We start from the raw sequence: 27990 nt of genomic DNA, 5'->3' as shown, positions 1-27990 counted from the left end.
TTCTGTGTCTTTTTAAAAAAGGCTTTATTGGGGTATAATCTATGTACAATAAACCACAAATTTAAAATAAACAATATGATGAGCTTTGACGTAGGTACACACCTGTGGAACCATCATCACAATGACAATAATGAACATATCCATCACTCCCACAGTTTTCCTCCTGATGCTTTGTAATTGCTATCTCCCTCCAATCCCAGGACTCACACAATCACAAAACAAGTCTTTTTGACACATGATGCTGACACAACTAGATACCCATATGCTTAAGACCCCCAAAGACACACCCCTTCAACCCTTACCTCATGGATCCATAGATCTAAATATAAAAACTCACAAAATGCCTAGAATAAACCAGCAGAAAATATTCAAGACGTTGGGTAGGCCAAGATTTCTTAGGACCTAGGAGTGGGAACCATAAAGGAAAAAAAATGAGAAATGGATCAACAAAATAAAGAACTCTACTTTTCAAAATAATCTAAGAAAATAAAAAGACAAGCCACAAACTTGGAGAAAATATCCAAGCATATATCCAACAAAGTGCTTCTAACTGGACTAAAGAACTCTTGTGGGTGCCTGGGTGGCTCAGTTGGTTAAGCAACTGCCTTCGGCTCGGGTCATGAACCTGGAGTCCCAGGATCTAGTCCCACATCGGGCTCCCTGCTGAGCAGGGAGTCTGCTTCTCCCTCTGACCCTCCCCCATCATGTGCTCTCTCTCAAATAAATAAATAAAATCTTAAAAAAAAAAAAAAGAACTTGTAACTCAGTAAGACAATTAAGAAAGGGTAAGATTTGGTCAGTCTTTACAAAAACATAAAGACCAGTGAGCTTCAGAAAAGATGCTCATTGTTATCAGTAATTAAGGATGTGCAAATTAAAATCATAGTAGATACCAGGACATACAGAAGAATGGCGAAAATTAAAAAACCAACACTTAGTATTGACAAAGATGCAGAGTAAGTGGAACTCTCATATTGCTAGTGGGAATATAAAAATGGAAATTTTGGAAAATTTTCCAGTTTCTTATAGAAATAAACATAGTTACACAAGCAATTCCACTCCTATTTAACCCAAAGAAAAAATATGTCCATCCAAAGGCTTGTACATAACTGTACAAGTGAATGGAGAAATTGTGGTATATCCATCCAATGAAATATTACTCAGCAGTAAAAAGGAATGAACTACTGATACAACATACATTAATTTCAAAAAACATGCTGAGGAAAGCAGTCAGATATGAGTACATATTATAGGTAAATCTGTAGACAGAAAGCAGATCACAACCCTAGAAAGCCTGAAGTAGGAAGGGATGGGGTATTAGGAGGTGAAAAAAAGGGTTAATATCATATGAGCCCACTTATCCGAAAACTCTAGAAAAGATAAATTGAATCTCCTATCATAGAGCATGTATCAGTTGCCATGGGATGAGGATGGGAAGGGACTAAGATGGGATGCCAAGGGAACTGCTTGGAATGATGGAAGTATCTTGAGAGTGGTAGTCACGTGAGTGCATAAATTTATCAAGCTTACTTAAATATACAATTAACTACTGTACTAGAACTATACTTCAATAAGTGGATTTTATTTATTTTTTAAAGATTTTATTTATTTGACAGAGAGAGACAGCGAGAGAGGGAACACAAGCAGGGGGAGTGGGAGAGGGAGAAGCAGGCCTCCCGCCGAGCAGGGAGCCCGATGCGGGGCTTGATCCCAGGACCCTGGGGATCATGACCTGAGCCGAAGGCAGATGCTTAATGACTGAGCCACCACCCAGGTGCCCCAGTAAGTGGATTTTATTTTATTTTTTATTTTATTTTTTTTTAAGATTTTATTTATTTGAGAGAGAGAGAATGAGAGATAGAGAGCAGGAGAGGGAAGAGGGTCAGGAGGAGAAGCAGACTCCCTGCTGAGCAGGGAGCCCGATGTGGTACTTGATCCTGGGACTCCAGGATCATGACCTGAGCCAAAGGCAGTTGCTTAACCAACTGAGCCACCCAGGCGCCCCCAATAAGTGGATTTTAAAAAAACAGGTCTCAGGGGCACTCAGTGGTTCAGTTGGTTAAGTGTCTGACTCTTGATCTCATATCAGGTCTTGATCTCCTGGTCATGAGTTCAAGCCCTGCATTGGGTTCTATGCTGGGCATGGAGCCTACTTTAAAAAAAAAAAAAAGTCCCAAACCAAAACCAAAAATAAACAAAAGCCAATATAGTAGTTACAAATGTACTGAAATCACTTTTTGAAGTATTAGTTGTCCTGAAAACCTGAAGAAATGTTCTGGAAATCTGAAAACGTAAGGTATCGGGATTTTTAAATTTCAACTCTTAGGATATTTAAAAACAACAGAAACAAAACAAGTCAAATCCTACATTATATTCACTTAATTTTTTTCAAGTTGAGAGCCTTGAGTTTTCTGAATGATGTAGTTAACATTTCTTCCCCCCCCCTCCGCCGCAAGAAATCAGGGGTAGCTGACTCCAAACTCTTGCTAGAGAAAAATGAGCAAATTGGGCTCTTCACTCCAAAAGAACATGCCATCACGGTTTCCATAATCTTTATTACTATTTCCAGAATAAAAAGACCAGTTTTTTATGTAGAAGAGGTAGAGCCCCAGAGATGAGTTAGGTTTTCCAAGTTTTAGAGAAGAGTCTAAAGCAGAACTTTTTAAAAAAACCCTCAAGGATGGGGCGCCTGAGTGGCTCAGTCGTTAAGCATCTGCCTTTGGCTCAGGTCATGATCCTGGGGTCCTGGGATCGAGCCCCGCATCGGGCTCCCTGCTCAGCAGGGAGCCTGCTTCTCCCTCTGCCACTCCCCATACTTGTGTTCCTGCTCTCTCGCCGTGTCTCTGTCCAAAAAAAAAGAAAAAAAAAATCTTAAAACAGAAAAACCCCTCAGGGGCTCCTGGGTAGCTCAATCATTAAGCATCTGCCTTCAGCTTAGGTCATAATCCCAGGGTGCTGGGATCAAGCCCCACATTGGGGTTCTTGCTCAGGGGGAAGCCTGCTTCTCCCTCTCACACTCCCCCTGCTTGTGTCCCCTGTCAAATAAAATCTTAAAAATACCCCAAAAAACCTCAAAACCCAGGAGCGTAGGAATATCTTAACATAGAAATAAACAAAGCTTTTATAATAGGAAGTATCTGGCTGGCTGGGTCGGTAGAATGTGATTCTTGGTCTTGGTCTTGGGTTTGTGAGCTTGAGCCCCATGTTGGGTGTAGGGGTTACTTAAAAATAGTTTGAAAATCTTAAAAAAAAAATAGGAAGTGATCAACACTTTGGATGCAGAAACATTGCTCAATACACAATACCCTTGAGGAACATGTCAACAAAAAAGCATCTTGCTTTCAAAATGTGTAAGCTCTGTGTATAGAATCCAATATGAACTCTTTCCCGAATAAGTGAATTTTGAATGAAGCACTTACTTATGTGTGTAGCCTTGAACTACTTTTGCTCTTCAGTGGCTTATTTCCAATTGCTTGTGGTACTTCTATCCTTGGAGCTAAACTACACCTCAAATCTGTATTTCCACACCAAACTCATCTTCCCCCCCTAGTCACCATCTCACACTTTTTTCATCCTAGTTTCTATTTACTGGATTTTTCTCTTTTAAAGGTTTAATTATTTCAGAGAGAGAGAGAAGGGCGGGGAGGGACAGGGAGAGAGAATCTCAAATAGACTCAGTGCTCAATGAGGAGCCCAATGCAGGGATTGATCTTACAACCCTGAGCTGAAACCAAGAGTCTGACACTTAACCACTTAAATGACTGCACCACCCAGGCATCCCAGCGGACTTTTTTTCCCCCTTAAACGGAAAGGCTATGTACTTCCCGGAGTCATATTGGTAGTCTTCATGTTGTCAACCATTCCTATATGCCTGGAATCAACAATCATTCAATTTGAAAATAGAGACAAACTTTCCAAATTAATTCCTTACATATTAAGATCATCTTTTCCTTTTTCTTTAAACAAAGCTAACAGTCATTGTCTATTAAAAATAAGTAAATGAAGTTTTGGTATAGAGGAAATATGTATGAAGTAACACGTCCAAAGTACCACAAAGTTCTGGCATCTCCTGTGGAGCATATCCAAGAGTTTGGAAAAACCCCTCTGTTGACATTGATTCCTGGTGTAGGGTAACATGGCCTCATTTTGAGAAAAAGTTAAGTTTAAACATTTTAATAAAGTCCTACCAGAATATGCTTTCTAGTGATGGGAAGAGGAAGGTGGGGAAAAACTAATTCTATCTTATAGAGGCAGACTAGATAAGGACACTTTCTCTACAATGAATTCACTCAGCAAGTATTTATTTACTGAATGCCTTCTCTGTGCCAACTACTGGGGATAGAGGTAAGACTGTGCCATGTCCTTGCTCTCAGAGTTTACATTCTATTATAGGTAATTTCAATTACAACTTTAATCAGAGTGAAAATGTGGGAGTACAATATATAAAATGAAATAATAAAAAGATACACATATTAAACAACTTAGAGAATTTATTTGGAAAGTAGGAAATAAAAAGAATGATTTTAACATTTGTTTAGAATATGAATAAAACTAGAAAAAGTTAAACTACAGGAAAGAAGGCAGAGAGTACCGAAGGTGGCTTAATGGCCATCCAATATAAACAAGCAAAACCTAAGTTTCTTTCATGCAAATAAGCATTAAGAAGAGCACAGGAATGTTTATAGAACAGGCCACAACAAGTGTTTTAAAAATTTACATAAGAAAATACATAAATCAAAAAATAAACTGGACAATTTACAAGAAATGTTTTATAGGTTACAATAGGCTATAAGTTAATTATGAATAAAATTTGTAGTACATCATACATTTTTACATCACAGATTCAGTGTTAAAAGAATTCCAACATGACAAAGCTTAGACGTGACAAGAACAATGCAATAGATAGAATAAGGCAACAAACCGAAATGGCTCGGATAAGTAAAATTAAAACATACAAACATCTAGATATGATTTGGTCAATAACTGGGCAGATTAAGACAAATGCCATTCAACTTCAGTCAAAAATTCAGTCTCAATGTAGTTCAAATAAAAAGGGAAAGCATACAATATATAAAAATACAATAAAACCATCTTAATAGGACTTACATCCTAATTCCATTAATTATATACGGGACAAAGAGACTTAAGATATTGATGTTAGGTGTATAAAGTTACCTTTTGTTTCTAAACATTGCAAACTAAAAAGGGCATCTCAGAAAAAAATTATAAATTTAAAAATGGCTTAGTATCTGCAATTACTGGTTACGCCAGGTATGATGTCCATGATTCAGAGATACAACGTATAGCTAAAATAATTTCAAACTATTTGCATTACTTATGTATACTTTACAAATTAATGTAAAAGCTCCAATGTTTTCTTTGAAAGCTACTGAAACTGTAAGCAATGCAATGAATGCAAGATGTTAATAGCAAAAAAGTCAGCAATATCTTAGAAATTCAGTTGCATATTAACTTCATTTACTCCTTTGAAAAATATATTCCTCATTAGTTCTTTTAAACACAAAATTAGTGGCAGCTGCAGCAAAATGACTGAAAATTTAAAAGAAAAATAATCTCTTAACAACTCCAAGAGCCAGACTATAAAGATTTCTAAATTTTTTTTCTTACGGAAAAAAAATTATTTCCCCTCACACACATCATTCGGCACAACTATTTAGTACTTGGAAGTCCCAGTATCAACTCACTGCTATATTTATTTTAAATAATAAGCTGGGAATGTCAGAACCATGTACAGTCTGATTATTCTCAGACAATTTTAAGGATAAAAGCATTCTGGGTCTTCGTATTTGATGTAAATGGCTAGAACACATGATATTTCAACTCACTTGGAGGTAATTAAAATTGTTTTACAAATTTCGCTATAAAATGTGTTTGACAAAAGCAGTAAGTAATTCCTAGAGGGGGTTTATCCCGCATCTGTTCCTACTCATAATGACCAGAAAGAAACAGCTTAAAGAAAAGGGCCACTAAAAATCCCAAATATATCTAATATTCAAACATTCATGAATCTAGCGGGAGGTTTCTTTTTGTACAATGGAAAAGCTGTAATAATGTCCACATAATTTAAAGTTAACACAATAAAAATTCCAGATACTCCCACAGATTAAAGTGTGCAACAATGCGTGCACACATACACCCACTTTAATAATATATATAAAACCCCTCATAATACTTTATCTACTAGACTATTACAGACAAGAACATAATCTTATGAGAGAGTAACTAATACCACTCTACTGGCTTGGTGAGAATCCAGAATCTAGTGCCTCTAACAACATATACAAATCAAATTAACTCCAAAACAGGACACAACATAACTGAACAAATCATTTCAGTCTTTCCAAATGCTGCCATGAATGGAGCAACTAACTTTTTTTCAGGATCCTGATGATAACTGAGTTTTTTCCCATTGTAACAAATCAATTCCCTCATTTTACAATGAAATAACATTCAAAGAATTTAGACCAGTGGCTGGCACTATTTCTAATATAATATCAAGTTACGATCCCACATCCACTGAATACACAAGCGTAACAAAGCAATAGAGACTGTTTTGAGAAGACTTTTAAGTGGCAATTACTCAGAATTTTAGATATGGTCAAAAAGCTGGGGTGATTTACTTTTTATACCACCATCATTTTTATTAGGCTATTAAAAATACCTTAAAGGAAGAAAAAAATTACTTTTGGTCTTAATTACTAGGCTCAGTAGAAAATATAAGACCACTACTGTCTCAAATATGGAAAACAGACAGTAATACAGATAAAGCGCATTATTTTCTGAGGTTATCTGATGACAAAGTTAGCTGAATTCCTTCAGTATTAGAATAAAACCCACATTTAATAAACTCATTAGGAAAATAGGACATCAGTGACATTTCCTGGCAAATCATCTTAAATAAGGTCAGAGTATTACAAAAAGGCAATATATTTCTAATATTTTGCTTATATATACCACAAAACAGTGAGTTAAATGCAAAATAATGCACACTCATTTTTTCTGGTTATTATCCTTTAAACGGTTTTTACATGGCTTTAAATAAGAAAGGATTTCTGAACTATATTTTCTCAAATGCAAGACTAAAAAGCGTAAAGTGCTCAACAAAAAAAAAATATACACTATACAAATATGAACATTTTTGCATATAACAAGCAGAGTGGTTATAAAGGGTATCTGGAAACTACTGCCTTGCTAAGCTTTCCACCCAAGAATGCAACCTTAGAAATCAAGGCAAGAGTTCCATAGGACATGAGGAAAACCTTTCCCTTTAGCTGCATCATTTTTCTTATAGAAATGGGACTTTCAGGAACTGGTACCTACAATACAGTAATCACATCTGCATGCAAAGGTAAACTCAGGAATCTTTACAGAGTCTATTTGGCCAAGAATCTGAACCTCTTGAAAGACTGTCAATGGCCATGTATATTACTGGCAATGGCACTGACTTAACCCAAATGAAGAGCCCACCTATTTAGAGTCGCTGAGCAAGGAAGGCCCCCGTTGACAGGCAAGCAAGTCTAATACTATGTCTTTGGAGAAACAGGGTATAGAACTGAAGGCCATTACTTCTAAACATCTCTAGTTAAAAGGCAATCTTTTTTGTGTTCTTCATCAAGCCCCAAAACAACCTGACAGTGCTCTTTGTATTTGAAAATATTTTACCAGTTTTTAAGAATGGAAATTAAATTCAAAAGTCATAAAGAACTTGTGTGTACAGAACTCAAGAATTAAAAGGGTCTCTTTTTAGTCCTTTAAAATTGTCTTCTCAAAGTTTAATTACATAAGGTTGGGGGGATTTAAGTCACTGGAATCATCAAATTTGCTTCAGTGAAGGAAACTGACATTTTGGAGATCGTTGAGGCCAGTCAGGATGGGTCTTGGGCAACTTACCAGAATCACTAGAAAAATGATAATACAGTATGATGAAATGGCAGGATCCAATTTAAGATGTTTTTGGATTGGTCAGAAATACAGCTAGTCTGTAAAATATACTAACCCAAATGAGCTACTTTCTTAACCTCCTTCTGTATTTAAAAAAAAAAAAAGTTCCCATATTTTTTTCCATAAAAAAGTATTTCCCATATCCTCTCTCAAACATTCTTTAAAAAGCCTTTATTCATAAAGTTTTAATGGATACATGATAGTGTTATTTTTTTAAGAGCTAGTTTTGGAACTGCACTGTTTAGTACAGAAGCCACTATCCAAATGTGGCTTGAGAACTTGGAATGTGGTTAGCCTACACTGAAGTGTGCCCTAAGTATAAATATATACTGGTTTTAAAGACAAAGTTAAAAAATAATACATTATCTCCTAAATAACATTTTATAGTGATTATATGTTGAAATGGTGACATACCAGGTATACTGGGTTAAATAGAAATGATTTTCACTGGTTTCTTTTTACTTTTTAAATATGCCTACTAGAAAATGTAAAATTATGTATGGCTTACACTTCATGTTCTTAAATTGTACAGTCTAATAGAAATAGAGCTTTGAGGCATTATGCTGATCGGGCTAAGAGCTAAACCTATTTACCACTGTATGCTTATAAAGAATTTTGTAAGATTGTAATAAAAAACTAGAATCTTGGCAGTCTTTATCACAACTTTGTGTTCATGCTTATTGCTCCAGTAATTCTTGATTATACATGAGAATAGCCAAGAGCAACAGTGGTGAAATGGTTGTTTACTGTATATGCATTTTTTTTTGTATTTGGTAACTTCAGTTTCAAAGGACAAAAAGTATGAATCACAGTCCCAAATTAACCAAAACACTGATCAAATTAATTTACATGGACTCTGACCATTCCATTTCTTTCTTAAAGACAGCCCCAGATCTATAGCTAATAGTTTGCCATAAACTTGAAATTATCATTTAAGAACTTTTTGTACAGATGTCCAAATCACAAAATTTCTAAAATAAATTGGACACGTGGCTTTTTGTAGTGACAGAAATATCTTGCCATAACAATGGAAACATAAAGAAACATTTAGTCATTGTAGGTTTTCAAAGTGACTTACTGACTCAAAGTTCCAAATATTCTAAATTCTAAAAAATTACCTTACATGCTTTTCCCTCTGAATATTCACTCCTATTTTTCGTATGTTCATGTCTTTAAGATTAAGTAAAACTGAATTTTAAATATTTGAGCACAAAACTTGAGAACTGTAAGGAGAAATGTCTTTATCAAGCATCCCTACTGCAAATTGTTCCTTATGGAGCAAAATTATGTTCCGTAAAAACATATTAATACTTCTTTCTTCCTATAATGTAAACAGTTTTTAAGCTCTTCAAAGTATATCTACATTTACTGGTAATTTAAGGAAGTGAATATTTTCCCCTAGTCTATTTCTTAAACCAATTAATTAACAGGCTTGAACAACTTTGCTGAACTACTGGACCTCCAAAAATGTTACTGCCAAAATAAGTATCTGAAAAAATAACATTATAAAAAATGACTTCAAAATAGAGAACAAATTCCAAGGGAAAAGGATTTACAAATTTGGAACTATAATGTCTTTATTACCAGAATGTACAAAATACTGATCCTTTTCTAAATTCTGCAATACTGCCTCAGACCCCTACAGTTTCAAAACTCATCTTTTAGATTTCCATGACATCTCTTTAGAATAAATGTGATTTTGTTGCTGTTCATAATAGATTAGTCTCTAGCTTTGAAGCTGCAGACCTAATTAAACAAATGACTATATTCAGGCCGGAGATAAACGTGGTATAGAAAGAGCACAGGTCTCTATCAATGCACACAAACCATATTCTATTAGTGTAGTCCTGGGACCTCATTAAATGGATTTTCAAGTAAGTAATTAAGTCTCTATAAAATACAAAACATTTTTTTAAATATAATGATTAACATAAAATACAGAAAGTGCAATTATCACCAATTATGTGATTTTCTAGGATTCATCTTAAAAATTCAGGCTAGTATTTAACAATAGTATTTCAATTATGGCATTTGAAAAAGCTTGTAATTCTGGGAAAAAAATCACATAAACATGCTTTTTTGGTGGGAGAAATGTTGAAAAAACTATAATCACGAATAATTCATATTGCCTTAACATTTATAAAATCACGTCAAAACGATCATCTTTGATAGCCATTTCAGTAAGTTTGATACAGGGTATGTTACTGCCCACTTAACTAGTAACCAAGACACACAGAACGCACTTGCAACAAATATCCAGATCCAATTATCTTCAGGAGCTAAACATTTCAGAGACTTTAAGATTTGTGTTTGAGCATACAGTACTGCAATAGTTGGCTACATAAAATAAATAGAAAATCTTCTGAGAGGAAGCTCAATAATCAGAGGCTGTATTGCATTTTAAGGATTTAACACTGGATATATACAGAAGGGAAAGCATTTCAATTGGAAATACTTCACATGTTACCGAGCTCCCTCTTTTAATATGGCAACTTTTAGCAGCTTACCACTGTGACATTTAAAAATCAACAGGAATAGTGCTACTCTGTTATCCTTTGGTTCCCAGTGACAATAATGCAGTAATAATGCCTCTGGTTTTCAGTTCCTCATGGATGACATTTATTAGCAGAGAAAAACCTGATGCTTTTTAGCTGAAATTTGGCAGCCCAAGAAGTGCACCAACTGCTCCAAAGTATCCCTGTATAATTTTAAAACAATTATTAATGCAGTTCAACTTCTAAATTAGCAAACAACATTAACAACTATTAGGAACAGATACTTGTGTATAATCTATTTAAGAACTTTTATTCAGAAACCTACCAATTTGTGTTGTCAGCTAATATTTGAAAAATATGAAACACATTTATTTTTTTAAAGATTTTATTTGAGAGAGAATGAGAGAAAGAGAGAGAGAGAAAGAGAGAGAATGAGGGGGGAGGGTCAGAGGGAGAAGCAGACTCCCCGTCGAGCAGGGAGCCTGACGGGGACTCGATCCCGGGACTCCAGGATCATGACCTGAGCCGAAGGCAGTCGCTTAACCAACTGAGCCACCCAGGTGCTCTGAAATACGCATTTTTTAAAGTGCGGCTTGTAGACACTGAAAAGCTTCTAGGGCTATTACTACAATTCTGAGCCCCTCTCCTCTTTCCTCAATACAAGTCCTTTTGTTCCACCTGCCACTCTCCCCGCACACAGCACACCATGTGGAGCCTGCATAGCAGCATAGCACAGTGAGAGCAGTGACAGTGAAACATCAACACAAGAGAATACTCTGAATCTGTGTTATTAAATTATTAATACGTCCATTTGACTAGAAACAAAACAATTCAAGGTAAATTTACTTAATCCAAAACATTATATGAACTGATAATTTCACATCAGAGTAACTGGATGTAGTGAATGAACAGGAAAAAAATCTTGACGAATCTCCAAAATTTTAACAGTGGTCCCTGTGGAGGTGGGGGGTGAGGCTGTGGTGGGAGGATTTAAGAGTTTTCATTGCTAAATTATTTATTTTTGTGCTGTTCACATTTAATATTATCTCAGGGGAGAAAAAAAGGAAAAACAAAAGAACACAATTTAAGTACACAAGCAGCCCCAATATTTAAGGAGCTCACAAGACCTAATATCCCTCTCTCTCTTGGTCAGAGGAAGTGGGAAACTCCATCTTAATGGGGTGCCTACCAGGTTATAGTAACAGCTATCCCCCAGCTCAACTGAAATGGCGGACTCAATTTACTATTCAGGTAAACCATAGTTTTATACTTAAGAGTACATAGTAAGAAGCAATGTATGAAACCTGTATATAAAAGCATGCTATTAAAATTTGCAAAGCATTACTTTCCTATCATACCTCATGCTCTAGAAACAATGCTTTCAGTTGACCTTTTGACCAATAATCCAGTGCATATGCCAAAAGTTTCATTGAGAGAGTATTGACACGTAAAAAGTTCCCAACAAAGACAACTCGGTTTATTTTCTAAAAGAAAAGAACAAAGAAAATGAGTTGAAGTAAGAATTATCACGAAGAATTTATAATACAGTAGGGTTTAGAAAATCTCTACTTAAAAATGTAAAACTACTACCCTATTTTTTAGTGTCTATTACATTCCTAGTACATATATCCCTACAATCCTGAATATTTAAAATTTAGTTCAGGATATGACACTACACATTTGTCAAAACCCAAAGAAGGTACACCAAGAGTGAGCCCAAATTTAACTATGGGCTTTAGGTGATAGTGATGTGTCACTCCAAGTTCAGTGACTAACAATGTACCAATCTGGTTCTGGATGTTGACAGTGGGGGAAGCTGTGTAGTTGTGGGGTTCAAGGGTATATATGGGAACTCTGTATTTTCTATTCAATTTTGCTGTGAACCTAAAACTTTACTCTCTAAAAAATATAGTCTATTTTTAAAAAAAAAGTTCTGGAAAAACTTTAGTGAATGATTTTAGATGCGACTTGTTTTTGAAAATGGCCAGTAAATAATCTATTAAAAGAGTAATTTGGAGAAACAGTATTAAAATTAAAGGAGACAAACCAAGGAGAGTATTTTAAATGGGTTTAGGATTAAAACACTGTGAACTTGAGGCTTCCAGCATCTCTGGCCCCAGCCTACCCTATCAAGTCACTCTCCGCTAAGATTCTACTCACTAATTTGGTTCCATAGATACCTTGAAGGAAGTCTTATTCAGTCTCCAGAAAACCTTTCTACTCTCATACTGAACTTCTGAGTATACATTTGTGCACACTGAGTTTGGGTACTGTAAACTATGGCCTTAATTACTGTTAAGTCAAGTGACCAGTGAAAATCTAGATCTACAGGGCTAAGAAAAAAGGTCCCAGATTATTGTCAGCCCCCCAGTGTGAAGTATTCCCTAAACCTGAGTTAAAACATGTTAGTGGCTCTCTCAACCAACTTACTACGCTGTTCAGAAACTTAGAATTCTGGATTTAAACAGAATAATTCAAATAATTAATTTGGGTCTTTTCACAGTTGTTCTCTGCTGGAGCTTCTCTTTCCCCAAATATCCGCATGCTGATTATCTCACCTCCTTTCAATATTTATCCAAGGGTTACATTTTCAATAAAGTCGTGCTTGCTTCAGCAGCACATATACATTTTCAATAGTCTTCTTTCAACAATCCAATTACTTAACAATTTTTTACTCAATTCTCACCTTGATTTTCTTTTTTAAAAAATGGCATTTATCACCAAATACATACTAAAAATTTATTAAATCACTAGAATGGATGAAGTTGCATGAAGTCAGGGATCTTTGTTTTTTTTTTTTTTGCTAATGTATCCCAATGCCTAAAACAATGGCTGGCGCATGGTACTCTGCAAATACTTCATGAATAAATGAATTAACAAATGAAGGATTCCCTCAAAAAGAAATTCCCACCTCATTCAAAGTATTTGATATTTACAAAAATTAAGTGGGAAATACATCTATTACATGAAGGGAGAATTGTATATATAATCTCCTTCAAATAAAAATAACCCAACAATGAGAGTAAATATAGGAGTACATGCTTTTTGTAAGTATACATCATTCAAAGTTCAGGTGAAGAACAAGTCTCAATGCCTTCATAGCCCTGTACAATGCTGCTTGATCCATATGCAACAAGGCAGCACTGTAAAGAAGCCGAAGGCAGTAAGAAAACTTCTAAGCACCTCACTAATCAAATGCAACATTAACAGCAAAAAATACCCCTTTCAATAATTAGTTACTTCAAAAACATCCTATGTTTGGAAAAGAATCTTCTATCTTCAAGAAATTTAGGTTGTGTATTTCTGAAAAAGTTTCTAGATAAATTTGAAATGTAAGTATCTCTTTGTTCTATTTCCAACTTGAATTATCTGCTACTTTCCTTAAAGGTAACATAACAATTAGGTAAACATGGCATATACAGCTAATGAGCCTTGGGATTTAAGGGAGGAGATCTCAATCCTACCGGTCTCTAAGGAACACAAAAAAGCCCTGCTACATGTACATAAAGCTCCAATCCACATTTTTCAAATAGTTAATTTTTTTTACCTCATTAACAGCACACATTCGTGCCACAGAACCAATGTTATTGGTGATAGTAACTAAAGTAGCTCTTGCTAGATCTTCTTTACTAACAGATTCTCGTTTCTCCTTATAAATCATATTCCCAAAACTGCAGAGAAATGAAAAATAAAATTCTGTTGATAATAAGCAACACTTCATACATTTTTGGAATTTATCCTACAGATAAATTTACACGAGTACAAAATAAGGTATGTAGTAGCAAGGTTACTGACTGACCCGTTGAACTATACATAGCAAAATACCGGAAACCACCATCAAACTCTGATAAATCCACACAATAAAATACCAAGAGGCTGTTAATAAGGGAGGGAGGTTAAGAGGGGGGAAGGTAAAAGAAGAGAAGGGGGAGAGAAGAAGGGGGGAGAAAGAGAGAAAGAAAGGGAGGGAGGGAGGGAGGCCAGCACACAGACTAGGATAGATTGCCTACTGAAGAGTACATATAGTAGTATGCTGTATAATAGTATATTAATGTTACCTTCTGAAAGTTACCTTCTGTATAAGGGGGGGGTAAGGATATGTATTTATATTTGCATGAAGAAATACTGAAAGGATATTCAAGAATTAATAAAAATGGTTTCCTATGGGGTACACCAGGGGAGACTTCCCAACGTATATCTTTATATACATTAAGAATAGCAAAAGCGTGGGGCGCCTGGGTGGCTCAGTTGTTAAGTGTCTGCCTTCAGCTCAGGTCATGATCCCAGGGTCCTGGGATTGAGCCCCGCATCGGGCTCCCTGCTCAGTGGGAAGCCTGCTTCTCCCTCTGTCACTCCCCCTGCTTGTGTTCCCTCTCTCGCTGTACCTCTCTCTGTCAAATAAACAAAATCTTAAAAAAAGAAAAAAAAAAAAAGAATAGCAAAAGCGAGAGAGATCACAGGAGGAGAGGGAGAAGCAGATTCACCGGTGATGGGAGAGCCCAATGAGGAGCTTGATCCCAAGACCCTGAGATCATGATCTGAGTTGAAGGCAGATGCTTAACTGACTGAGACACCCAGGTGCCCCCTTAATGTGTATCTTATTTTTAAACTACATGCATGTTCAAAACTTGGAACCTAAAGTGGGTAACAGTAAGCCCCCTAACAACTTCCTGATATGTTGCTTTCTAAAAACTAAATAAGCAACTTTAATTATAATATAAATATTAAACTTACCTAGATGCTACAGCCCAACCTGGCAGACCAAATCTTTCATAATCTCCTCCGTAAATATCACGGACCAGCTTGTCAGCTTGGGTGCTGTCACCCTTGGATGCCATTTCAAGAGCCTCTTCAAAACTTTCACAGCCAGTCAATAAACAGCATAAACCCAGAAAGGTACCCCCTCCAAGGCTAAAAAAAAATGAAGAAAGAAAACTGGGTAAGTTACATTTACACACTATTCTTTCTCCAGAGTAAAAAGATGGAATATCCATGTAATTAATAAACACAAAGAAAGAACACATTGCTAATGCCAAGTGCTGAAATATCAACATAAGAAAAATGCCAAACTAAACTTGTCAGATGAAAGAATAAACCAAAGGGGGAAAAATCAGTTGGTGATAGCAGCATGAAGGCAGGAAGAGATGTTTAATATCTTCTAATATCTTTACCCAATTCCTTACATTTTTAATTGCTAAAAATAAATGCTTTTACATGGGGGGGAAGCAGTTAAGTGTTAAAAATTAGTACCATATGAATTAAAAAGAGAAAGCTTGCAACTCCAAATGGTTTCCAGGAAATGATTTAGTGAAAGGCCTATTTACTTGGTCTGACAAGGCTGAATCAATTCAATGTGACACGTTAGCATTTAAAATGACCCAGAAATGAATATGGTGAGAAAATTTATGTCAGCCTGGTCAGTATGTTAATGATAAAAATTTACTTGGTTCTATTATTTTTTTGGATATACTGATAAAATGAAATCATGCCTAATCCCTAAAATCAAAACCTTTGCTCCCCAGTCTCACCTAAAATTTCTAACAGACTCCATGTATCCCGGAATTTAGTTAACAGACTGAATTTCTTTTAGAATGAAATAGGTAATATTTCCCTGTAAGTCTTTGGCATAGAGTCACAATGGAGGTAGATTTTTAGCCACCAAAGAGATAAAATACTAATTAAATTTAAGTATCACTTAGAGGTGCCTGGCCAGCTGAGTCTGTAGAGCACGTGACTCTTGATCTCAGGGTCTTGAATCTGAGCCCCACATGGGGGTGGAGTTTACTTGCAACAAAAAATTTTAAGTACTACTTTAGTAATAAGAATATTACTTTAAAATGGAAATGAGTTCTTTTTCATAAACCCCCAAATCTTTCTTCCTCAAATAATTAGGAGCTTCTATCCTTAAAAGCAGATGAAGTTAAGGATCGGAATCGTAAGAACAATTTTTAAAAATTTCATTTCACAATATTTCAGGCATCACAGAAAATCTTATGGGATATTTAGATCAATGTTATCCCATAATGAACTCATGTTAAATTCATCTTATAAGAATTATTACAGGGGCACCTGGGTGGCTCAGTTGGCTGAGCATCTGATTCTTGATTTTGGCTCAGGTAATGATCTCAGGCTCATGAGATTAAGCCCTGCATGGGGTTCCGTGCTCAACTGAGAGTCTGAGATTCTCTCTCTCCCTCTGACCCTCCCCCCCAAATAAATAAAATAAATCTTAAAGAAAAAGATTACAATGTTGCCCAATACGACACTTAAAATGTGAATCTAATCCAACCAGCATGCAAGCTGACCAGCGGCAAACTTCAGGCTTAAACAGATCTATACAACAGTGGAAAAACAAGGAGAGGAATGCTTTGGAAAATAAAAGTTATGGGACACAATGAATCATGAACACTACCAAAAAACTAATGATGTACTATATGGTACTAACATAATTAAAAAAAAGAAGTTACTGCAATCAGTCCAGATAAAAATTCCCTTTTACAATTATGGAAATTTTGATGCCAATTGATGTTAAGCAAATATAAATATTTATTTTAGTTTGAGTCTTTATACACATACCTTATAAAACAGTATCATTTGCAACACTTTAACTTATACTTGCACATCTAAATTTTTTTGCTACTGCACAAATGCATGTTAGAGGCTAGCATTAAGATGATTTCACAACTTCTGTGTATAAAACAACATGAACGCTGCAATAGGAACAGAAAGGTCACTACCTTGTCCCGGTTACTCGTTTATAGTTGTCTTTGGAATGGACTGCTAAAATACTGACTCCTGAACCAATGTTCACTATCAGCAGTGGATAGGGATCATCCAGGTTAAAAGGCATCTTTTGGCATCGCTCAGGTTCTGAGGCATTAGCAAAATAATAGCACTCTGCTTGTCCATTGAAACTGACAGAATCTATATACAGCAAGCCCTTTACAAGGCAGTCAAGTTCATCCAGTTTGTGCAGGTGGAGGTTTCCAATCTATAAAAAACACCACAGAAGTTTTATAAAGTGAACAAGGGACAGTATTCAAAATATTTGACTCAACTGCACTGTATAATTTTCATGAGCTTTCTAAAACTTCAAAATCATCTATGACCCATACATTTTCACTTTTGTTTCGTGTCAGAATCTTAGTCCGTATTACCTCTGGATGCATTCTGAAAATTTTTAGGGATATTTCAGTTTTCACAAAGATGGAGTGGAGGAGAGAACTAAACTAACATTTAGTGGGCAGGGACTTGGGATGCCGGGTATCTGCAATGGGTACAGCAGTTGTGCAAAAACAAAGTTATTATCCCATTCCTGTCTTATCTTTGAGCCTTCTGACATTTTTTTAGGGAGCAGTAAGAAAATTTGTAAGGGCGCCTGGGTGGCTCAGTTGGTTAAGTGTCTGCCTTCAGCTCAGGTCATGATCCCAGGGTCCTGGGATCCAGTCCCACATTGGGCTTCCCGCTCAGTGGGGAGCCTGCTTCTCCCTCTGCCCGTTCCCCTGCTTGTGCTCTGTCTCAAATAAATAAATAAATAAAAATTTCTTTGTAATTATCTGAGCCTATGGAAGCACGAAGTATTCTTTATATGGCTTTTATATATGCTAAATTTGCTAGGAATGCAACCACCATATAAACTGAGGAAATATTGAACTTTTTTATTGTTTAGAGTTTTCCCAAGTTTTATTTAGCATCTTAAGAATGTTATGTCATGAACAGCAACACCATTTATGGTACAAGATTCTCCAATAAAACATACCGTATCAATCTACTAGCATTTGGGCCTTTAAAATTCATGGTGAATTTATGTTGAAGTGCCAGCATCTAATTCTGTCATTATGCCCTCTCATGTGATCATACCAGAGAATCCACCAATATATAAATACTTTCATTTCTCTATATTATAGTTTGGGTACTAGTCTGAAATTATTAAATTCATTTTAGGTTAGTAAAGAATGTCTTTATAAACTATTTGTAAAAAAGATCTCAGCTTAGAGATCACTTCCTCTGGGAACCTTTTATTCTCCCGAACTTGTTAGGTAATACTACTCTGGGTTTCCGTGGCACTGCTTTTCATATCAATACTTGAGGCACTGTACTTATAACTCACTTATCTGTGTGGTCTAGAATACTGCACTCTTTCAAGGCTAAGACTGTGTCTTATTCCCAGCTGAGTTCTGTGTCTAGCATAATACCTGACACATATTAAGCTCAAATATTAAGCTTAATGATTTGAGCATCAACATAAAGTTATTACAGAACTTCATCACTAGAAAATATTGATACTTCTGGGTCGCCTGGGTGGCTCAGTCAGTTAAGCGTTGGCCTTGAGCTAGGGTCATGATCCCAGGGTCCTGGGATTGAGCCCCATGGGGCTCCTGCTCAGTGGGGAGTCTGCTTCACCCTCTGCCCCCTCCCCCAGTTCATGCTCTCTAATATATGAATAAAAAAATCTTAAAAAAGAAAATATTGATACTTCAATGGTGAGGTGAAAGCTGGCTTCAAGGATACTGCTTCCGGTAAGAATTCTGGCAAACAATATCACATGCTCAAGCAAACTAGTCTCAAATCTATGAAATTTATGTTCAAATTACTCAACAAATTGAATACAAATCAGTATTATCTATCAAAAGAAAAAAATTAGTAACAATTCAGACTTTTACACTATCCCAAAGTTTAAGGGGCTCACTTATGTGAGCTATAAGCGATAACTTATCTTCTATTAACAGACTTTTCTTATATGAATTTAAGAAATTAAATGGTTCACATGCATATTTTCAAAGAAAACAAATTTCAGTACTTCCAAATGCCAACTTTCTAATCTTATTCTACAGGAAAGGACCAGAAGCTTGGCAAACCCCCACTAGCACTTAAATCAGCGTTTACTAAATAGTCCTCTTGCTATATCCAAATGACCCCCTTTAAGATAGGAACATGGTAAAGTTGGTGGATAAAACCAGAAAAAAGGGGGGGGCGCCTGGGTGGCTCAGGTCGTGATCCCAGAGTCCTGGGATCGAGTCCCACATCGGGCTCCCTCCTTGGCGGGGAGGCCTGCTTCTCCCTCTTCCACTCCCCCTGCTTGTGTTCCTGCTCTAGCTGTCTCTAATAAATAAATAAATCTAAACAAAAACAAAAACAAAAACCCAGAAAAAAGGGCTAAGGTGACTCTCATTCAGATGTCTACTTAATCAAAAGACGCAGGCTTCAGCTGTTTTTTTTTGGGGGGGGGCAAGGAAAGAGATGGCCCTGGGAGAGAGGACTGTCTGAATAATACATAAAAGCAATGCAAACATAGGACAGTAACAGCGAAAATAATTCAAACGCCACTTATATTTAGCTTTGTATACTGCCAAATTCATTGAAATCCCCTTTTATTGTAGCTTTAGAGCAGTCCCTAAACTTAGCAGGTTTTACCAAATATTATGTACAATAAGCTCAAATCTGGGCAAATTTTTTACACAGCCTATAAAAGGTATTTAAGTGCCCCAAATGAAAAGCTGATCATGAATACATACTTCCTCCATATCCAGCATGTGGAACTAATCTAGGAAGCAGCCTCGTATTTTAAAAATTAAAGAGGGAGTGCCTGGGTAGCTCAGTGGGTCGAGTGTCTGACTCTTGGTTTTGGCTCAGGCCACGATCTCAACGTTCTGAGATTGAGCTCCATAACCGGCTCTGTGCTCAGTGCGGAGCCTGCTAGTCCCTCTCTCCCTCTGCTCCTTGCCACCACCGCTGCCCCCCACCCCCGCCGCCTCCTGCTCCCACACACTCTCTCATAAATAAATCTTTAAAAAAAAGAGAGAGAATAGGTATCAATTTTTGGTTTTGAGTAAGATACCTACTGTGCGAAAATCTTCTTCAAACTTGTAAGCACCACCTCCTGTAGCACATAGCACCGTGTGTAATGTTGAGAAGTTTTTATCTCTTCCCATTTGAATAAAAGTAGGCAGGTCGTGGGTTGGAAATCTGATAAAGTGCAAGTTCCCTCTTCGCCCAAAAAGTGTTAAATCCTTCAGTTCAAGGTGTACATCCCGAATACCAGTGGATCCATATGCTACATTAGAAGTCAAATATTTCCGGATACTTTTTAAGCTCTCAACTTCTTCTTGTTCTTCCTCTGCTGTGATATCAATAGGTTCAAAATATGAGAGCTTTACTAGAGTCCCCCCAATGTCCATGCCAAACCATGGGAAAGCTGTGGATAAAAAAAAAAATACATATATATCAACTTCAGAAATTCAAATTAGGAGCTAATTAGCCACAAACTTCATATACCCTGCATCACGCAGTCAGTATTTTTGGGGTAAGATGCTTCTTTGTGCAACTCAACTTTTTCCCTTCAAAGTATTACTTTATACATTTTCTAAAAACCTGTAACATAGGATGCTTACAGCTGGCCCAGGGCCTTTTAATTCCTGGTCAGGTAGATATTCCTTTTCATTTATTAAATACTTGTCATATGCCCCAGGGGATCAGGAAAAATTTGGACCAATTCTGTTTTAATAAATAGGTCATCACCTATGGCTTGATAATGTTTCTAATAAGATTTTAACGCAATAAAATTGGCCTATAATTACTTCAAGTAACCTAAGGGAAAAAGTACCTCCTTAAAAAGAAATCTTATTCTTTGCTCATCAAACAACGTATCTCTTTGGTACATCTGGTTAATAAAATTAGCTGTTAATGTTGAAGATAAAGTCTACTTGGGCACATTTGGGCAGGCAGTTGTATCATTTGGGTTTGGGACTTGGTGCTCTCTAACTGGACTTATATGACTTTGGAAAGGCCATTAACTTCTCTGAATCTTAGTTTATTTAACATCTGTTTCTATTCTCTGGGATCTTAAAATGATAGAGACTGAAGAATAATTTAATACTTAAGAGATACACATTACAGAATGCTACAGAATGCTTCAGAATAAATTGTATTTAACAGTTTATATGTAAGTTGTCAACGAAAACTAGTTCCCTCCAAAATCTGTTTCTTAAATATTATTTTATTTGATATATTTGACTATTAGAAACCAGGTACATACAATTCAACAAGAAAGGATTCTATACATTTCTCCATTTCAGAATTTACGTTTACTGAAATTAGTAAGTAATATTAAATGAGGAAGGAGTAATTCTCATTATCTTCTCCGAGAAATAGTTCACTTGTCTTTTTTTTTTTTTTTAGCTCACCTGTTTTTGTATTTGAAACCCAAGTTCCAGATACAGATCTACACTAAAGACAGTGTTAAAAAAGAAACTTCTTAAAAAAAAAAAAAAAGTGAAATGACTTAAGACCATAACCTGGGGGGCAGTAAGACCCCAAACAGGCACAACACTTTTGTGTCACCTATAGATTTTTATAAGTAACTAAAATGTAAAAGAAACAAGACTAAATTTTCTCAATTTTTAAATCCCTAGTAGCAAGCCCCAATACTAAGTTACAGAGGGGAAATTCATAGCAACTGTTTGCTTGGACAACACACCGAAAGAAAAAACAATATGGAGTAGCTCTACTGATCCAATAAATTAGAGATAACTTCAGAATTTCCCCAATCTGTTAAACAGGTATGTAATTAGGACACTTTTCAATGGACATTAGATAAAACATAGGAATGCTTCTGATATTATATAACTAAAATGATTTTTAAGGGGCGCCTGGATGGCTCAGTCAAGCGTCTGCCTTTGGCTCAGGTCATGATCTCAGGATTCTGGGATCAAGTTGGCATAGCATTGAGCTCCTTGCTCAGCCGGGAGGCTGCTTCTCCCTTGCTTGCTCTGCCTGCCGCTCCCCGTCCTTGTGCCCTCTCTCTCTGATAAATAAATAAATAAAATCTTAAAAAAAAAAAAGGCTTTTGTTGATATATTTGCATCAAACCAAACTTGTCCTATCTGAAAAAGAAAACTCCACACAGAAAGTAAAAAGAATTTGTAAACAAAACTATGTTTTATTATTACAGTATATCAAATCCCTCATTTATTTTAAATTACATTAATTACTAAAGAATATTTTAAGATATGTATGACATGTAACAAATAACAACCACCACCAGGGGTGCCTGGGTGGCTCAGTCAGTTAACTGACTTTTGGTTTCAGCTTAGGTTGTGCGCTTAAGCCCCTCACTGGACTCTGCGCTCCATGGGGAATCCGCTTGAAGATTCTCACAAATAAATAAATCTTAAAAAAAAAGAAAAAAGAAAAAGAACCACCAAACAACCACAAACTCATGAAACAATTATTACCATTCAATTTTAAATCTTTGTGTGACCCACTTTTGTACACTGGACGAGAGAAACAGAAGGTTCTATGAAAAAACTGCAGATTAAATTGGAAAATTGTATGATTTCTTTAATGGTTATTGCCTACAGAGGTAGGTTTTTAAAATTAAGAATGCAAAAAGCCCAAGACTCATCTCACATCTAGCCTATGAGATACATCTGTTCTTTTACTGCTACTTGTTCTTAAGGGAAGGGTAACTAGAGATGCTATATTGTAAATGATGAATTTCTCAGTAATCATGTGCAAATGAGAACATTACATGTCCTTTCCATTTCTTAGTAAATCTCAATTATGACAGTTTTCTTAAAATCAGGAAGGTAGGGACTGAAAGAACTCAGCCTTGCCAGTGACTCAAGAGAAAAAAAGCCGGTAACAGCCACCTTTGGCATAGTGAGCCTTTTAACTCAGCAAGAGTTCTGGATTTCCTTTCCTTATGCTGGAGGGGGGAGAAAAAAAAAAATCACATTAGAAAAGTATGGGGGCCTCTGCCGCGGAAGTCATGGAGGAGCAGCAGCCTCTCTGTGTTACCCTATGACCCTGGGCCTCAACACAGGCCACAAGGTCACTTAGAACGTAGGCAAGCTGAGGCAGAGCTGCCGCCAGGGGCGCCTCACCAAGCACACGAAGTTTGTGTGGGATATGATCCCAGAGGTGTACCACTTCCCCACACGAGCAGCGTGCACAAGGTCTCCAAGGACAAGTGCGCCCTCAAATTCATCAAGAAAAGGGTGGGGACACACATCCATGCCGAGAGGAAATGAGCAACGTCCTGGCAGCCAGGGGAAAAAGCAGCAGCCAAGAAGGACTGAACCCCCTACCCTCTGTATGTAATAAAGCCTCTTTGGAACTTGAAAAAAGAAAAAAATAATTTTTTTTAAATTTTATTTTTAGGTAATCTCTACACCCAACGTGGGGCTCGAACTCACAACCCTGAGATCAAGAATCCCATGCTCTACCGACTGAGCCAGCAAGGTGCGTCCCACAGAAAACACAAATTCTTAATTATGATCCACTCCTATCATTTAGTAAGTGGTCTGATTACTGATCTTTACATTTTCCAGCACATTATAAAAAAAAAATACGTTATTTTGTCACTGACTATAACAGGAGGGGGAAAGGGACATGGAGCTCTAACTTTATTTGCAATTCTAAGTATGAGGCAAATAAATATAAGCTTATTAAGTACAACCACAGGTCCACTAATAGCTCGTGAGTTAAGAAAAATGTTTCCTAAAAAATCAGGCAAGTATCTATTCCTGTAGCTTTGTTGCTTCTGGCCAAGAGACAGGTTAAAAGTCGGTCACCAGTGCATGAGCAGGCTACTTACTGCATGTAACCTCAACATTTTTTATTCTTTGATAATAAAACTCTCCTCTGCCAAGGTGAAAATAATGAACCAAAACACATTTAAAAAATAAAACGCACATTCCATAACTACAAATGAGTACTTTGATGATGGGAGAAGGCAGTGCGTCTTTCCTAGAATCTCTTCGGCCTTCAAAAAAATAACTCCTATTCTGTTTCTCAGCTGAGCCTAACAGAGCTGTCATTAGCTCCCCATCAGTAACAAAAATATCCAGAACTAGCATAAGCATAAAGTGTTACCAAGAATTATCTTTCTTACCAGGTAGATTGTGTATGAAGAAACCGGCCAAGTCCAACCCCCTTGATCTAGCAGAAGATATCTTGCCACAGGGCAAACTGTTGATTTCTAACAAAAGGTGTTCTAAGAGTTTGGCGTCTTGCTAGGTGTTGTAAAGGGGTGGGGGGGGGAAACATTAAAGAACTGTTTAATTGCCATCGGCTCCATGCAGATTTCAGCCCAAAGGGAATCTATGCCGAATTAGGATTTAATTGTTCTTTAGCAGAAAGAGGGACCAAATGTTGAAAATGTTTAAAACATTAGTGGATTATTTTAAGAAACAAAATTCTAAAATGGGCATGTGCACTGGTAAATTCCAGGTATGCTTCAAGTTCTTGGATAAAAGAAGACATTCATTTTGCTCTTCCCAATAATCATTCCAAATAAAAATGTTGGTGTTTTGAAATAGACTAGGAAAATAACCACCTTCACACCTTTAGTATCATAATTCCTTAGAAGAGTGTTAAGTAAATATTTTTTTCCCTTTGGTATATTCACTGTACCTAAAGGAGTATTAGAAACTATCATATTCAATTGTACCTTATTATCTATTGGTAGGGATTTTTTTTTTTAAAGTAGGCTCCACACCCAGCATGGAGCCCAACATGGGGCTTGAACTCACAATCCTGAGATCGAGACCTGAGCTGAGATCAAGAGTCAGATGTTTAACCAACTGAGCCACCCAGGCACCCATGGAAGGGATAATTCTTAAGTAATGATTCAATTTACAAACAGGCCAATCCAATTATATAGAAGCAAACTATACACGTGTCATATACTTCTCTCTTTTTTTAAAGATTTTATTTGAGAGAGTGAGAATGAGAGAGAGAGAGAGAGAGAGCGCGCGCGCGCGCACATGAGAGGGGGGAGGGTCAGAGGGAGAAGCAGACTCCCCGCTGAGCAGGGAGCCCGATGCGGGGTCGATCCCAGGACTCCAGGATCATGACCTGAGCCAAAGGCAGTTGCTTAACCAACTGAGCCACCCAGGCGCCCTACTTCTCTCTGCTCTTGACAAAAACTTCAGGTAACAGCTTGGGTTAGCAGAGACTCAAAAACCTTTATCTTATCAAATTAAAAATAAAAAATGTATCTTTTACTATCATTTTGTTAATTAGGCTACATGCCACAAAGGTAAGCAAAACAAAGGTTGAGGGGTGCCTGGGTGGCTCAGTCGGTTAAGCGTCTGCCTTTGGCTCAGGTCATGATCCCAGGTCCTGGGATCGACCCCACATCGGGCTCTGAACTCAGCGGGGAGCCTGCTTCTCCCTCTCCCTCTGCCTGCCTGCCTACCTGTGATCTCTGTCAAATAAACAAATAATCAAAACAAAAACAAAGGTTGAACATACCTTAAAACATCCTGTCAGTCGAGGTACAAACGAACCCATGATTGTCTGTCTTTTTAATCTAATATTTAAGCAGTGTGAATTATTTAAGTTAAAGCAAACAAACACTGCCATTTTTCAGGTTTCCATATTTTCACTAGCAAAAATTTTTCATTAGGTTAATGTTTGACTTCATCCTTTCTTTGCAGTTGAGTTAACACATACTTCAAATTCTAACCTTTTACTCATACAATCCAGCAAATGAAACTAATTCCTTTTCTTATTTTCTGGTTAAATACACGCATTTGACTTATAATCTTCTAATGTATTAGTGATGTATCTAAAAGCAATGTTTTCTAATACTCAGGTGTGCCAAATCTAACAAATCAAATCACTACCATGGCAAAAAGAAAATACCGTTAAGAGTCTGCATGAGCTTGTCACAGTTAAACTTATTTTACTAAATGGAAGTTCTAAGACAAGCAGGGAAAATGTATGTTAAGGGAAGATGTCCCAAGTGTTTTACATTACTGCATCTGTTCAAGATTAGTTTAATTTAGCAAATATAAAAAAATTAGAAATGGTTCTATAGTACTGTCACTTAAGCCTTCACATCACTGTTTTACAGACTCCTTTAACAAGAACTCTTTGGTTACAAGAAATCATCATTAAAGTATTTTTTTCTTCAGCAGGCAGATAAAACCACCAGATCAGAAAGGTTTCTCTAAGCATTTCAACTAAACTATACCCCTATGGATGCAGAAAAGAGAACCCTGCACTACGAGTCAGTCGACTTAGGGGAACCTCATTAGCACAGAGATGGTTGGTACAATCTTGGAAAAGTTACTCTGGGGCTAAATAAATTCAATTTCCTCATCTGTAAAATTAAGACCAAATTATCTCACATTTAAATAGCCATTAGTCGTTTTCAGAGTGCTTTGGTATGTTGCCTTTCGGGTGAGGTTAAGAGAACCCTGACGGGCCAGAAAGGAAGGTGTCAATGCTCCCTTTTATAGATTTCTTAGAACTCTAAGATCACGAGACACTAAAAACTGTTAAATACCAATACAATTCTAAGATAAGCACGCTTCCCCACATTCCTAGTTTCCCTGGGAGAATGTACTTACAAAGTATGAAAATCATGAATGATTAAACTATTTATAGGAGTAAAAGGTTTTTAAAAGGCTAAAAATAAAAAGGAAATGAAAGTTGATCTGGTCTCTTAAAACATGTAAAGAATGTTTTATTAAAAAGTACGTACATATGTAGTCGTAGAAAAATCTCTAATAGGAGCATTCACCAAAATATTAAAAGCGGTTAGCTCTGATTAGCAGGAATACCCATGATTTTATCTTTTTTTTTTTTTTAAGCAAACACGACCTGGTTGTTATTCTAAACAAAAACAAGCCAAGGCAATTACCCACTGGTAAGTTACAGGCGTGTTTAATTGTAACAGCAGTGATAACTCCCAGGAACACACCGGTATTTCAAGGTCACAAGCGGGAAGCACAGAAATTGGTGGAAAAAAAAGAAAAAAGGGGGGGAAAAAAGGGTGGCAAATGCCCCCACGCAAACGACACCCTTTTCAACCCGACTTCAGAGGAAGCTGGGGGAGTGGACTGGTAGCTCTAGTCTTGCCTAGCAAAAACCGAATCAAAAATTCCTCCAAGCGCGTCCCAGATCTCGAGGAGGAAGTGGGAGGAAAGGGCCAGGGGGCGGCAGGCGTTCGTCACGCGCGCACAAGAGGATGGAGAGGGAGCCTCCATCCCGATACTGAAATGGTCCTTGCGCCCCCATGCCGTGCTAGGCGCCGGCGAGGAGCGACAGGCCAGGAACGAGGCCGCTCCGCTAAGGCGCTTCCACACGCGGCGCCCAAAGGGCTCTCCCAACCCGACGGGCTCAAGCCCCCATCTTACAGGGTTTCTTGGCATCCTTGATCTTCATGGCGTCTGCGGAAGGAACCAGGGGCAGCTGCGGGTCCGGACCACGCAAGGTAGTGGCTGCGACTCCGGAGGTGCCTGGGCCGCGCGGGAAGGCCCAGCCGGTTCCTCCCCTCAGGCCGGGCGGGGCGGGCCTAGGGCGGGGCGGCGGCGCCTGAGGCGAGGCCCGGCCCAGGGGGCGGCCTCCCCACCCCCGCGAGGGTGTGCCGGGACCGAGCGAGCTGGGGAAGGCCGCCGGCCTCGCCGCTCCGGGGCCGCCCCCCGCAGCCGCTCCAAACAAAAGGCCCCGGTCCCCCGAGCCGACGCCGCCGCCGCCGCACTGAGAAATAGCCCGCCCAGGCCGAGAGCCCACGTGACGC

At 37.5% G+C, this 27990-nt stretch overlaps 1 protein-coding gene across 3 annotated transcripts; it reads right to left on the bottom strand.

Moving 5' to 3' along the window:
* Positions 1-27936, bottom strand: PANK3 (pantothenate kinase 3). Of its 3 annotated transcripts, none has more exons than XM_088023476.1 (7): positions 27608-27936; positions 20300-20652; positions 17195-17448; positions 15192-15368; positions 14005-14128; positions 11816-11941; positions 1-2843 (listed from the first exon to the last, which is right to left on the bottom strand). In XM_088023476.1, exons 1-7 carry the CDS (start codon positions 27633-27635, stop codon positions 2730-2732), a joined length of 1176 nt encoding a protein of 391 aa, XP_087879602.1. In that variant the 5' UTR covers positions 27636-27936; the 3' UTR covers positions 1-2729. The 3 variants fall into 3 exon arrangements, with proteins under 3 accessions (XP_087879602.1, XP_027958515.1, XP_027958516.1); XM_028102714.2 differs by having other exon boundaries at positions 1-402; XM_028102715.2 differs by lacking the exon at positions 1-2843 and adding an exon at positions 4473-10660.
* Positions 27937-27990: the final 54 nt, after the last annotated feature.

Source organism: Eumetopias jubatus, unplaced genomic scaffold (genome assembly GCF_037043125.1).
Source record: "Eumetopias jubatus isolate StellerSeaLion01/CBP00866 unplaced genomic scaffold, mEumJub1_p1.0 scaffold_5, whole genome shotgun sequence".
Taxonomy (NCBI): domain Eukaryota; kingdom Metazoa; phylum Chordata; class Mammalia; order Carnivora; family Otariidae; genus Eumetopias; species Eumetopias jubatus.
The sequence above is the reverse complement of the archived record's forward strand: the minus strand, read 5'-3'. Positions and strand labels throughout refer to the sequence as shown.

Excerpts from the sequence above, each read along its gene's own strand:
- PANK3 (XM_088023476.1), bottom strand. The coding sequence starts at position 27,635 with ATGAAGATCAAGGATGCCAAGAAACCCT. Across the intron at positions 14,129-15,191 it reads GGTTGGGCTGTAGCATCTAG|TTTTGGGAATATGATTTATA; the intron begins GTAAGTTTAATA and ends ATTTCTCTGCAG. Across the intron at positions 2,844-11,815 it reads CATTGTTTCTAGAGCATGAG|AGACACGGCGAGAGAGCAGG; the intron begins GTATGATAGGAA and ends TTTTTTGGACAG.